At 39.9% G+C, this 15,009-nt stretch overlaps 1 protein-coding gene across 1 annotated transcript in view; it reads left to right on the forward strand.

Annotated features, from left to right (window-relative positions):
• Positions 1–15,009, forward strand: part of LOC120727248 (solute carrier family 22 member 23-like) — a 35,540-nt gene continuing 20,531 nt past the window's right edge. The window contains exons 1-3 of the mRNA XM_040021465.1: positions 1–825; positions 8,002–8,105; positions 8,206–8,360. Coding sequence (XP_039877399.1) covers positions 391–825; positions 8,002–8,105; positions 8,206–8,360 — 694 coding nt within the window. The 5' untranslated portion in view covers positions 1–390. The remainder of the gene's footprint in view (positions 826–8,001; positions 8,106–8,205; positions 8,361–15,009) is intronic.

Consider the following 15,009-nt stretch of genomic DNA (forward strand, 5'->3'; position numbering starts at 1 on the left):
ATTAGCCACATCCTCCATGGGCAGGTGCGTTACCTGTGGCTTCCCCAGGAAGCAATTCTTTCGCTCTGGTGCTACAGCTCACCTACACAAACAGAATCAGCCGACAGAAAAAAGCGTGGGATAGTTTATGTCGTCGTTTCCCAATTCATCGCAATCCGCCTTTTGTTTCAGGACGCGTGTCTGCAGTCACTCCCGCACGGGTTTTGGTGTCAGACGGAGGGAAGTGCTTCCTGATAATAAGGAGGTGCGTCTTATTTCCATTCCAGTGATTGACTGCGCACGGCTTTCACCGCCGGAACTGGAGGTATTGACGCATTGTGGAGTCGACAGGGGGTAGCACTGCAACCCCGGCTTCGCTACACAACGGAGGCATCTGTAGGGGAAACCGCGATGGCCGTGGTGCAGCTCGAAACGGGGGACCATCAACCTGAGAACGGCTTCGTGTCACCCGAAACCACGTCGCCGGATTTGCTGACACGCATCGACGGCTCTGTTCTGCCATTTCTAGGTGGATTTGGGAAGTACCAGAAACAGCTGATTGTGCTGACATGGATTCCGGCGTTATTTATTGGATTCAGTCAGTTCTCTGATAATTTCCTCCTCGCCCAGCCAAACAGCACTTGTATCCAGCCTTTGGCAAATCTGACTAACCATAGTAGAGCTCATTCCTCGCTGTTAGGCAGGCCAAAAAACATGAGTGAGCGACCGGATCCAATTTATGTCAATGGAAGTTCCACAAACAACATCACGACCAGAATGTCTTGTAACAACAATGAGTTGACATTCGAGCTGCACACAGGACTTAAGGAAAATGTGGTTACTAAGGTAAGCTATCCATCTTGAGGATAGGGTGGGGGGGGTCCTTTGTATAATTTGTTATGCATCCTAATAATAGGGTCGATATTACATTAGTAAGATGCGCTTATTAACGCTGCAGTTACAGTGAAAAAACAAAACAGTTAGCCTTAAACGGCCACGTTAAAATTCTGTCTGATTGTGTTGTGAAAGCACCTCGGTAGTGGTTGTGGTTATGCCTCCATTGTTGCAGTCTTCTCTCCACTTTGGGGCGTCTAGCACCGTCATCTCCAGTGCGGATTTACACAGCCACGAATTGGCTCACGTTGGACCTAAAAGTAGTAGGATTCAGGTGAGGGCATGCATGGTGCTGACAGTGAGTCATCGCACCATCTGACACAATGGGTGACCTGTCACAGAAACAAGCCACCATTGGCACATGGGGCAAACTGCCAGGGCTAGTGGAATTTGCCGGTCAGTTGTCGTAATGGATATAATAGACAGGGAGCATTTGATTTGGAGCAAAGGTCATTACTGTACTCTCTAGAATAATGCAACCCCATCCCTGATCAAACATCACCCGGCCAATTGCTGTCCTAACCAAACAGCAGTAAGATAATCTTATGGCTCTTATGGCATATTGGACACTTTCGGGTTGTTTGTGACTCAGGATTGAGGCCTTTGCATTCCAATATCTGTGCCTGCAGTCTTTGTAGTTGGACTGCGAGCTGCAGGAGGAACACTTTTATATCTCCTTTTGCCAGTCTGCTTGTCTCCAGCTGCAGATGCTGCATGTGCATATGAGGATACAAACATTATTATTTTTGTACAAGAAAAAAGAAGAGCAGACCTTCTTCATTATTGGAAATATGCAAAAAATAATACTTATTAATTCTTAGAACAAAGTGCAATTAAACCTTAGAAATAATCTAAATGTTGTATAATCAGTTTGTTTAAAACCTTTAATGTCCACTCTTGCTGTCACACACACACACTCAGTTGAAGAGCACAGCAAGTCGCATTCTAGCTGGCAGCAGCTGTACCTTTTCAAGGGTTTTTTAAAAAGGATGAGCTTGGAAGCTTCACTGTATTGCACACTGCTCGCCTCCATTGTGGTGTCTGCTTATCATTGATAATGTCCCTTATTACAATAAAGCAAATAAAATGCAGCTGTGGCATTTTAATTTAGCTGTGGGAGCTGGGGCAGTTGAAATCTTGATTTCATTTGCTGTCCACAGGGTAATTTGAGGGCCGGGGCTACATAAAAGGCCAGCGTGATAAACTGTTCTCACGCACTAGGGGATTCTCACAAGTGCAGCTGAATATAAAGTCATACGTGAAAGAATTTGACTGGGTGGATGCAAATTACTAATAATCAGAACATTTCAGTTTCCCTGTGGCTAAAGCTGAAAACAGGTTTCCCATATGAAGGCTGATGATTTGAAAACAGTCATTGCTCTCTGCTCACGCTGCCGTTGCAACTTTGTACATGCTAAGATTTGTGTTGCCTTTGAACACATACTGAGAATGTCATGTTGACACTACCACCTCTGTAGATCAGTAACGGGCCTGGACAGTTGCTAAAAGTGTCTGGTAATGCTCGTCTTCTCTAACTCCTGGCTGTCCACATTCAGACAAGGTCACGGTGAGGAGAAGCTGAATCGAATGGCACGCTGTCAAAATCTGAAATTGAAGCAAAAATATCTCTTGTGCTTGTACTTGTCATTTTCTTTTTCTATTTTGACACTGTCCCTCAGTCTTCCAGGCCTCCTTTTTTGCTCCCCCACCATAGAACACAAGCTATAGAATGTGGCACTCGAATAGGAAGTGATGACTTGGCTTTTATCCCTGTGTTTGGATTGCCACAGAAAAACTGCACACGCCTGGGTCTCAGCTATCCATGACACACTATCCCTAAAAAGCAGAACAGAGTGTCAATTCTGACGAAACGCCTTAGTGTCTCTTACACACTGTCTGAAGACAATCTAATCCCACACTGCTCTGCACGAGGTCGGCACTTAAATACTTGTAGATATTCAAACTCTGTGCCATTTTTCCGAACTTGACACGTGATGAGGTGCCACTGCTCACACAGTGCTTTCTCAGGGTGACACAGAAAGAAGGCAGCGTTGAAAGATCCAAAGTGGTTAATGTGGAGACCCATCCTAATTGAGTCAAAGCTCTCCTCAGGGTCCTTCTTAATTGAACCGAGCCTTTGAAATCAGAATATACCATTACTCAGACACAGTCTCTGTGCAACCTACCCTACTCATCTTGCTTTGGGATGGGCAGCAGCTGCACATACTGCCTGAAATAGTGGCCTAAGAACCTCTTCAAATGACAGATTAACCTCTCTAACTCATGCTTTATCAATTTGGTTGTTGTCTGATAATCGGATGCACCGGGCAGTAAAGGACTGATGATGATGTAATATTTACATGATGGATTCTCCTCTTGGGAATTGGACTATCATGACACTTTAAAAAAGAATTACTTTTTCGTTGTCAAAAAATTAAAACAAAACAAAAAAAAAGATGAAGTATCTCCTGATGTGTCTCTAAATTGCACTGCATTGCATTGTAAACCAGTTGTGTATTCCTCGCACTGAAATCAACAAGAAATGGCATTTTTAAATAATAAATGACCTAAATGATTAAATAAAGAACTGCTAATTGCTGAGCTGAAATGGTTAGCCAGTTAATCAGTTAGTTAATTGGAGCCCCGTGCTTTATTTAATAATTGAGAAATATAATTGAGAACATTAGAATAACTGTTAGGAGCAGACGGATTGATTAACCAATCAAACAACTGTTTAGCTGTGCCCGTACTGCACTCATACAACTGTGCCATCTTCATGTTGTTCTCCTCGTAGTGTAGGTTAGGTTCTTATGAATGTGATAAGGACGATATGTTTTAAAAGCCTTGGTGGGTACACCCAGACACGGTATCTCTAACTCGAGGCTGCACACCCATAGATCTGAAAGATGATACTGTAGCTGAACACCCATGCAGGCCCCTCTGCTCTGTGTCCCTTCATGCTGTTTACCCAGCTGGTTGGCTCCTTCCACAGACTCTGGATCAGTGCGGGACACTTTGAAATAGCCTCAGCTGTCGAAAGGCGACGACCCCGCTGCAGATACCCAGTCAGCACACAATGACAGCCTCTCACAGTGTCAGCTGGGAGGAAAGATGCTTGTGTGACCAGATGATAAAACTCTGCTGAGGCGCTGTGTGTGTGTGACAAGAATGTGTGCTGTGCCGCTCTTTTCTGATAAGTGCTGTTTTGGAACAGGGAGGGGTGAAAGCTGTGACCCTTTGCTATGGTTTAAGTTTGTGTTTTCTATAGATGGTGTGATGGAATTTGGGTAATAGGAGTAATGGCTTTTCAATACATATGAAGTCTGACTGTTGACAGATATATGTAGTTGTGCTAACTATCAACAACAGGAGGGCATGAATAATACATGGACAGGCAACGTTTTGTTGTTTCACAAGCTGTCACTGTTGATCACAGTAAAATAACACTGCCATCAGCCAACTTGTCAAACATGGTATGGTATCTTATGTAATGTTTAGCATAACCTGCATCTGAAACATGTTCACACTGATAATGTGACATCAGGTTCAGTCCCTAAGGCTGCAGATCCAGCATCACATGTGTAATGTTCCCTTTTTTGACTTCTTTTACCCCATATTTTCAGTGTGTTATGGGACGCATACTATAGGTCTATGTTTTTCCAAGAACTCACCCTCTTTATACAATAGTTTGTTATATCCTCACCCAGCTACCACCACAATATAGGGTTTCACCCCTCCAGCGGTGGTAAAACTTGCACTTGGAAGCAGACAGTCAGATAACCTCAGTGATGGTCTGTTGCTAGGCAGTAACTATGCAGCAGTCTCTCCCTGTGTTTTCTGCTGTCTCCTCACAACTGCTTTTGAGCATTTCTTCCCCTCTCTCTGTCTCTCTCTCTCTGTCTCTTTCTATCCAGTTATCTTTTGCATAAATGTGTTGCCTGCTTTATTTTTTTGCTTCTCCCTCCATATCTTTGTATGTTCTGTGGTTACATTGTACAATTATGCCTCCTTCCCCCTGTGCTTGCCTTCATCTCTCTCTCTCCCCCCCTCCCTCCTCTGTGGCCTGCTCCCTCTCCTTTGAAACCCCCACCCACCACTGTGTAGTTCAGCGAGTGCAAAAATGTGCAGCTGTGGTTGAGCATCTTCATCTCAGTGGACTCGATGGTCTAGACTGATCACTGGTAGCCGTTCTTTTGTACGAGATCAACAGATTTCCTTGAGATTTTGACTGATTTGATCTTAGCCCTTTCATGGTTTGCATCTTATCTCAGCTAAGTGATTCATGCGTACAGAAGCAGTCTCTCTCACTGACTTCTATTCATTACTCACAAAATGAGCAAGACAATAGCAAGGAAACAAGTGACAAATCAAACCTGACAAAAAGCATGGATCTGACTCAAGGTGATGATGAATCTAAATTTTAAAGATGCTATTTTTCTGTTATGGCTTAAATATTTGTCATCCCATGTCTCCCTGGTTTTTCTAAAAACCGTATGCCCAGTAATGGCTGTTGCACAGATAAAGAACCAGGTTTTAGTCAAAGTTCGAAACAGAGTTAAATGATCTAGAAGTAACCTTAATAACAGCTGGTCAAGCCTTCTACTGTAGAAAGGTCCTTTATGAACACAGGATACAGTGACACATACTTTATGAAAGGAAGGCCGATAATACGGTCCAACAATTCAAAGAGACATGTTAGCTGACTCTCCCTGGGAACAAGCATGTAATACAACTGATAAGTGACAGAAGCCATCATGCAAATTACACCCGTGTTTTCCTGCTTCTGTTAAAGCGTGTTAAAATGCAGATATTTTTGACATTCAGCAGTTGTTTTTTTTTTAAATTCACATGCAAAATAAATGGGCAAAATAGGAATTCCAGTGTGTGAGCTGTTAAATTTTTTTTCTTTACATTAAATCTACAGATACATTATGAATGTTTTTATATGCTCCTATAAATGCGTTGCCTTCTGTGATGTACTTGCAGTGAGTCTTTAGAAAAATGCTCTATAAATAAAGATAATTTGTTATATTGAAATGATCCAAGTGGTTGTTGTGTAACTCTGTCTGCAATGGTTATTTCCTCATGTTGAGTGCTGCTCTATTACCAGCCTCTAAAATGATCCCTGATTCATTTTTAGGCTGACTTTGTCCAAATGAAGGCAATGGTTAAAGTAAAAATATGAGCAGATAGCAGGGTGAGCTTATTTATTAGTCAGTCCATTTCCTGACTAGTAAGTTATATTCTTTTTGTAAATTCCATTTTTTTTTTTTTTAATTTATTTTTTAACTAACATTCATATTCTGGGTTGATCACTTTTATAAAGGTTGCATAAAACAGCATGGTATATTAAAAGCATTGAGCAAAGTATGTAACCCCGCTTTTTGTAGTTTGTAGGATTCTCTTTTCCAAAACTTTTAATTACCGTTAAAGTTAATAAAGGCTTTGAAATAAAGCACATTAATGATGCCAAGCAATCTAAATGAAGCCACAGACAGTTTAACTGCCTTTGACACTCGTAAGACATTGCTGCTTTGTCTGTAACGTGTGACTTGGGGAATGCTGATGTTCGTCTTTTATAACACTGGTCATCTGTCTGTGGTCGCCTACATATGTCAATTCTGCTCAGTCACCAGTCTTCCAGCTCTGCTGATACATGTCGTCATAGTGTGTTTTACTGTAGATTGAAATGCGAGTTTTATTTTGGTAGTCTCTCCAGCTTCCAGTCTCTGTTTTTTATAGTCTTTGCTGTCTTGCGGTTGCGCAAAAGAAACTTGTTTTCTCCTCTGCGTTTTTCTGTGTCTGACATCGATACTGAAACCATGCATGAGTGGGATGTGCGAGTCATGTGACTGCTTGGTGTGTAATTCCTGGGGCATTCCATTTTGAGCATGTCACTATGATAGAGTTTACGATAGGTTATGACCCTTCAGAAACAACCCAAATACAAAAGTAAAAGAAACAAAAAGCCTTTTGCTAATTTCACTTTGTACTTGAGCGTATGGTAGACTTACTACATACATAGACTTGCTTGAGCCAACCTTTATGTAAATTTGAAAAAAGCTTAAGGTGAAAGGTTAAAAGGGGTTTCTGGTTACAACACAAGTTACAATGTAGATTTTTTGTGTGTGTGTGTGTGTGTCTCTAAATCACACTTAAGAGAGTTCAGGCTTTTGAATAAACGCTGTTAAAGAATAAAGATGGGCAGACTAAATAATAACTTTTCATAGATTACACAAATTCAGTTTTTGCCTTTATATACCGCATTTCCACATATGTTTACACACACACATTAGTACATTTTTTGTAAAAGTGCCAACTTTTACCCCTTCCTCAAATGCATAATCATTACAATGCCAGTGGTAGTCAAAGCTGTAAGTTCAAATCTAAGACGTGCGTGTTGAGTCTGCTTGTCACAACCTCTTGCTGGAGAGAAAAAAACAGGGTGTACCTACATGCAGAGACAAGTCTGAACCACATCGTTGTCATATTCTAGGAATCACTTTTTTTTTTTTTTTTTTTTTTTTTGCAGGGATTCAGTCACAAAGTAAAAGTAGAGTTACTGTATTATAGGTCACCATCTTGACAGCCTACATAGAAACAAAAATAAATGATGTAATAAGAAAGTGTTTGCTTATGTGGAGTTAACCTTGATTATCGACTTAAGTAAGGTTCTCCAACTAATAAAGGAAAACGCCTAATGTGTAATTCATCATATATATATATATTGCATTGCTTTTGAACCAGGCAGAATGTAATTGAAGAATTTGTGCTTAAATAAGTAATCATAAGTGAACTATAGCGAAATATCATGTTTGGCAAGATGCTCTGTTTTGGAGCATTGGTGTCTTGTCGGGATTAAATAACAGAAAAAAATATATTGATATTGTGTCAGTGTTGCTATAGACTAAATACCAAGAAGCTCTTCTGTTGCAGGGTATATCCTTCTTACATATCAAAGCGTTATGAGTGATGATATTTGTCAATGAATTAGACAAACTTAGAGGTGAATGTTAATCAAGAGATAAAAATGCAGCATACTCAAAAAATAATATTGATCTTTGTCCTCTACATTATCTACACAGCATCATTTTCTTGAAACTAATACCTGTTTATTTGTCTCTACAGTGGAGTCTGATTGGTGACTCAGCATGGAAAGTCCATATTGCAAAGTTTTCTCTGTTGGTTGGATCCATCTTTGGATATCTGGTGTTTGGAATATTAGCTGACTGGTAAGACTTTCGCACCATCCTTAATTGAAAGATCATGCAAACCTTAAAGGTGTTTTATGCTTATTACAAGTGTCATTTTTGCTCTTACCTTATTCTGTAGGTTTGGCCGCCACCCAGTGCTGATCATATCAGTACTGTTCATGTTGGTGTTTGGTTTTACTGTGGCCTTTTCTAGGAACGCCCCCATGTTCAGCACATTGCGTTTCTTTGAGGGCTTCTGCCTGGCAGGAATCACCCTTTCTCTCTACGTCCTTAGTAAGTAATTCAGTTACTCCCTACTAAAAGTCCCTTGGGTTCCTTTGTCAAACACCTTATATCCTCAGGTAGTTGCTAAGGTTGTTTGTTCATTACATGAAAGAAAACAATGGAAGGTTTCCTAGAAAAACACAATAACAGTTTTGTTACATGAGACGGCAGCTTTTCAATTCAATTCGGTTTTATTTATATAGCGCAAAATCGCCACAAAAGTCACCCCAAGCTTTACAGTGTCAAGTAAAGAGCCTACAATAATACAGAGAGAGCAGAGAAACTCCAACAATCAGATGACCCCCTATCAGCAAGCGCTTTGGCGACAGTGGGAAGGAGAAACTCTTTTAGTGGAAAGAAATCTCAGGAGAGAAATTTCTCCCTGCAGAAACAGGGTTAGGGAGATGCACTCAGCTGCCTGCCAGTTGGAGGTGAAGGAACAAAGACAGGACAAAAGGCACGCTGTGAAAGAGAGCCAGACATTAATAATAATCTATGATTAAATGTAGACTGATATATAAACACATTGTTAGAAAATCTTACCTGTAGGTAGCTTGTTAGTTGGCTAACTTACACTCTGTTGTGTTATTTGAAAATTTCAACCTCCAAGTTGCTCTTTTTCACAAGTCCAACTTCCTACAGCTGTTTAAATATTCATATGATGGTTATACACAGTCATAAAGAACTAAGTACGCGTCATGAATCAGTATCTTGTACGGCCACCTTTAGGAGCAATAACTTGAAGTAATGGATTTCTGCTTGACTTAATCAGTCCCTCACTTGCTTGTGGAGGAATTTTGGCTCACTGTATTGCTTCATTTCTTTGAGGTTTGTAGGCATTCAATTATGCACAGCTCTCCTGACGTTCTGCCACAACATTTCTTGCAGGATGAGGCCTGGACTTGAGTGGGCCATTGATTGCAACACCTTAATTCTTTTTTTCTTTTTTTTGTAGAAAATCTGCAGATTTTAGGCTGTGCTTGGGACCTTAGGCCCTCATTTACTAAATGATGCATAATTTGCACGTACAAAAGTGTCACACAAAAATCTGTGATTTACCAAAATTTTCTTACCCGAGTTTATTTGTTAGTACTAGTAGTAGGTAAATTAGAATAAATTCAGGTTGAATACTATTACTACTACTGCTACTATTGTTACTACTCTTAATGCTACTAATAATAATATGCTTGCTACCTTTTGGTCATTATTTATAATTTTCACAAACACCATAAGCCACAAAATACTTGGAATCCACCATTAAAAAAAAACAGCCTTTAACCCTTTGATTTAAATATTATTCTCCTATATCATCTTATCAACAGTGACTTCTACCATTGTTGGATGTCATCAGTTAGTCTAATTTTTTGACTAAGTGACTGCTGATTTATTTATTTATTTTCTTATTTGATGCCCCCACTTAGGCCACATTGAATGTCTTAGGCCAAAAGTCATTTCAAAGACCATTATTTAAGCCTGAGGCTCACTTTTTTTTTCCATGGGAGTGATGACTCTCTGGAACGCTGTGCCTTTTCTGCCTTCCTAAACACCTTCCTTATAGAGAAATTTGAGTGTGGCAGTTGGTATGCAGATTGCACCAGGCTGTTGGTCTGGAATGATTCTGATTTACTACCATACACATAAGAAAGAAAATAGGTTGGTGCGCATGCTTCATAAATCTGACAGTAATTTATTTTGTACGCACGTATTTTTGGCTAAGGGTAAGAATGTTTCCACACACATACTAGTAAATGAGGAGCGTTGTCCTGTTGCGTTACTCACTTTTGGTCAAGGTTTAGATGTCAGGCATTTGACTCTAGATTACTTTGGTAAACAGAAGAGTTCATCGTCAGCCTAATGACTGCAGGGTGCACAGGTCAATTCATCACCCCTCTACCTCCGTGCTTGACAGTCAGTATGAGGTCTTGAGGTCTGATATCTTTTGTTTGCTTTTCACCAAACATGGCGCTGTGCGTCATGGCCAAACACTGGCATCTTTAGTCTCATCTGTCCAAAGGACATTATTCCAGACATTTTATGGTTTGTTCAGATGCAACTTTAAAAACTAGGCTGAGCCTAACCTATACTGATTCACTCTTTTTCTCAGTGTTCTACAGATTCTAAATCTGTATAATCTGGTATGTAGCTCAGGTTCTACAGACCTTTTGCAGGTTTCTGAGCAGTGCACAGTCTTCGGGTACATTTCCAGGAAAGACTGTGGTTGTGTTAACACTTATCTGAATACCCCATACCAGCGAACTGCCCAAATCTCTGCTTTCATTGAAGTGGTCCCACTTATTAATGAGGAGTTAATCAAGTGGGCTTGATTAGCAGCATCTGGCTGCTTGCTGCGTACCCTCTTAATTCCTATGGAAGCAGTAAGGGTGTACTTGATTTTTCACATGACTGTGTAGTCCTTTCTGGAGTACTTTCTTTTTCATGTGACTGTAGCTAAGTAATGTTAATGGAAATAGGTTTAAGCTAACAGCTTTCTGAAAGAGCTCATAATTTTATAAGAATGTTGCCTTGAAAAGAGTCTGCTGATTAAAAGCGCTTTTTGGCTGGACTGGAATTAAACTTCTGTAAATCATGTTAAGGGCACGACCCAGTGCCATCACCATACTTAATTAAATGTGCTACAAAGATAATTTGTTTACAGTGTGTACCTGGATTTGAACTTTTACTAGGTGCCAAATTACTTAACTGCTCATGCAATGCTTACTGCATATGAAAACCAGTGTATTCATAGTACTTGTTTTTGTTTTTTAATAATGATAAACTAAAAACATTAATGTAAAAAAGCAGTAGACCACTCAACAGTTATTCACAGTGTCCAATGCAAGAACTGCTTTTTAACAAATCAAAATCTTCCCTTTCACTCCTCTGTTCATTCCTAAATAACATATTGGTTGGTTGGTCTTGGTGGTTTAGTTAAACTGGTTTGTTTTCGGTTTGGCTGCTTGCAGAGGAAGTAAGAGCCAGTTTGTTTACACATCATGATCAGAGTTCCTTGTTGATACTGTGCGAATCAGGTGTATTAAGTCTATATACGTCGTACAAATACGTGTTTGCTTCGGTGTCTCTGTCTATCTGTTCCCTCTTTATTTTGTAAAGTGCGACACTGTCACTGTTTTTACTAACAAGCTTACATGGTTGTCCCCCCCCCCCCCAAAAAAAAATAAAAAAAAATAAAAAATTATTCCCTGAAAAGCCTTCGGTTAATCCAAATTGCAAGAGTACTGACAGGGACCCGAAAGAGAGAGCACATTTCTCCTGTTTTGGCTTCCCTTCATTGGCTTCCTGTTAAATCCAGAATTGAATTCAAAATCCTGCTCCTCACATACAAGGTCTTAAATAATCAGGCCCCATCGTATCTTAATGACCTTGTAGTACCATACCACCCTATTAGAGCACTTCGCTCTCGCACTGCAGGCTCACTTGTTGTTCCTAGAGTATTTAAAAGTAGAATGAGTGTCAGAGCCTTCAGTTTTCAGGCCCCTCTTCTGTGGAACCAGTTTCCAGTTTAGATTCGGGAGACAGACACTATCTCTACTTTTAAGATTAGGCTTAAAACTTTCCTATGTGATAAAGCATATAGTTAGGGCTGGACCAGGTGACCCTGAATCTCCCTTAGTTATGCTGCAATTGACGTAGGCTGCCGGGGGATTCCCATGATGCGTTGAGTTTTTCCTTTCTAGTCACCTTTCTCACTTACTATGTGTTAATAGACCTCTCTGCATTGAATCATATCTGTTATAAATCTTTCTCTCTTCCACAGCATGTCTTTATCCTGTTTTCCTTCTCTCATCCCAACTGGTCGCAGCAGATTTGCCGGTGGTTTCTTCCTGTTAAAAGGAAGTTTTTCCTTCCCACTGTCGCCAAAGTGCTTGCCCATAGGGGGTCATATGATTGTTGGGTTTTTCTCTGTATCTATTATTGTACGATCGACTGTACAATATAAAGCACCTTGAGGCAACTGTTGTTGTGATTTGGCGCTATATAAATAAAATTGAATTGAATTGAAGGTATTCCACTTTAATACTCGCCTGTAGCCGAGGATAGTGATCAGCTGAAAGAAGAGTAATTATGTTGCACTAACCTATTAACATTTATTAAACTGAATGCCTATGCGGGCATAAATTCTCATTACTTACAAACTACCAACCTGCTTAGCTCTAAATTGAACTCTTTCATTTTCATTTACGTGAACCACCATTTTTTTCCTCCTTTAATCTTTGTTACTTCTATTCAATAATCTAATAAGGACAAAAGTGGTTGTCTTCACTACACTTTCCCATCACTGCAGGACGAGTCTGTAGACACTGTAATATTTCTGGAGATGAATCATCTCTCTTAATGTGACCTTCTATCTGAACGGTAAAGTAATAGTTTGTGAATATGTTGTGCTGTGCTGCGTCCTAGTAATTGGCGATGCAGTTGATGAACGTTCTCGGCTCAGCGGTGGATCCTTAAGAGCCTCTTTGGCTGCAGTAATTGACCAGTGCAGAGGCAAGGGAAAAAGGACAAATGAGAAAGAGGGAGCAAGGACGAGATGATGAAGGACGGGGCCCTCAGCATCCTTGTCATTCTAATTTAATCCACGCTGCGTACCTTGAAAAGCTTTACAGCACACCCAGAATGGTGGGACTGTTTTTGTCTGCTCCCAGTACAAAGGGGTGAGATGGAAAGAGGCAAAGGGGTAGACTTGAACCCATCAAATTTAAATTAACCTGACATTTAGTCATCGTTTTCAACAAGTTTGTGGTTTAATCATTCTCAGCAGAGTGGTTGGAGAGTTTTGGAGTCATCATATTTATTTTTTTATGTTCCCCCCCCTCTTGCTCTCTTTTCTTTTTTACATTCTTTTTTTGTTATATTTGTCATCATTAAACAGACTGCAAAACGGAGAGTCAAACAAAACAAGAAGAGTAATTATTGAATAGTTGAGCTAGTCAATTGTAAATAAAAATGGGATCATCTCAAAAGCTTCATTGCAACATTCCAGAACCATTTTAATGAATCATCTCTAGTCAGAGACCAAGATAACATTTGTTCCCCTGGTTCCAGTGAACACACAAGTGCATAAAAATTAGTTAAACACTTCCTCGTTGAAGTAGCTATTCTGATCAAGAGAGGAAATTTTAGTTTTTTGCAGAGGCGCTATAAGACGTAGCGCACATTCTACATAACCTACAGCATAAAATATGCACACAGATTACTGTTAGATGTTTTCCACTTTAATCGCATTCAATACTTTTTCGTATTTGATCTAATATAACTTAACTTTGGCTTAACTTTATTGCAATCTAAATGGTAGTAAAGTGAATAAAGTTGTCATAAACATGCTGTAATTTGATGTGTTCCTTCTCCTTTCTGGCAGGTCTAGTGTTTGCCAATAATATATCAAACATTATATTTAGAGTCTTTATAGCTTTATAGAAAACTAACCCTAGAGGTAGTTGGGTTCATCATAAATCCCCAGGGCCAGGACTGGAGGTGGATAACCCAATCGTTGATGTTGATCCATTTGCATTAACTGTAAACAGAGAATCTTCTCAGTTAACTTGCTTCAGTCTGTCATTAGAATAAAGATTACTAGTTCCTCATTTACATATAAAAATGAGGCAGTTAAACCCAAACAGCAGTCTTACAGTATTATATAATAATCCTTCCATGATGGTGCAGGGTTTCCCATTTCATTCCATACTTATTAAAAACACATTCCTTAGCAAAAAAACAACAAATCAGTTTCAGTAGGATTTGTATCTTTCTAACATCGTTATGATTATCCTTTTATACCACAGATCTTTGTAGTCCTGCTGCACTGTAAGATGTAATACACTCAGGTTGAGCAGGGATTAGCTGGACAGCTGTATGTTTGATCTTTGTGCAGGTTTTGTGTTGCCATACTGCCGCCCTTATTTCTAATAATGTTCGGCCCCTGTCACGTGATATTTTCCCTGCAGCCACTCTGTATTGACAAAACTGCTCTACAGCTGCTCGAAGAGTAGGAACACGGTCATGCAGCAACATGTTGTTAGAGAGAATGGATCATTTTATTTTGTGGAAAACATGCATTGCCTTCGCAAGAAAGTGTGTCACATATTTAAAAGTTTAGGAAACATTGTAGTCTTGACACTCAGTCATATCACATGCAGCATTGTAAACCACATGACCTTCGTTTGTGGCTTGCTTTGTTTTATCCTGCTTTCAACAGGAAGCCAGAGTCAAATCCCAAGTTCAGCTGTGTTTGCACTGGAGACATTACACTAATCCCCCATTTCTCATCCATCCATGTGCTAGTTTCATTATATGCACCATGGAGAGTGGGAAACATCATGTGCAATAATTTTGATCTAGAAAATCTTATGATGATTGCAATCTTCCTGTTTAATTTAACTGAAAGTTTTAATCATCTTTATTTAGCTAGTATATGCTAATGGAGTTAATAGAATACAGCTCCTTCCCACCCACCCGTGTATATTATTTCCTTGTGCCTTTGAGGCATCATTCAGGAAATCCATTAGTCTTTGACTTTTGTAAGACTGTGGAGCGACTGATACACATCTTATCTGTTGTGCTAGGGTTCCCAGTCAAACTCCGTCCCACTGCATGGTCCAACATAGCAGATGCAGAGTGACAGCTATATGACTCTTACAAA

This window comes from Simochromis diagramma, unplaced genomic scaffold (genome assembly GCF_900408965.1).
Source record: "Simochromis diagramma unplaced genomic scaffold, fSimDia1.1 OVJJ01000205.1, whole genome shotgun sequence".
NCBI lineage: Eukaryota > Metazoa > Chordata > Actinopteri > Cichliformes > Cichlidae > Simochromis > Simochromis diagramma.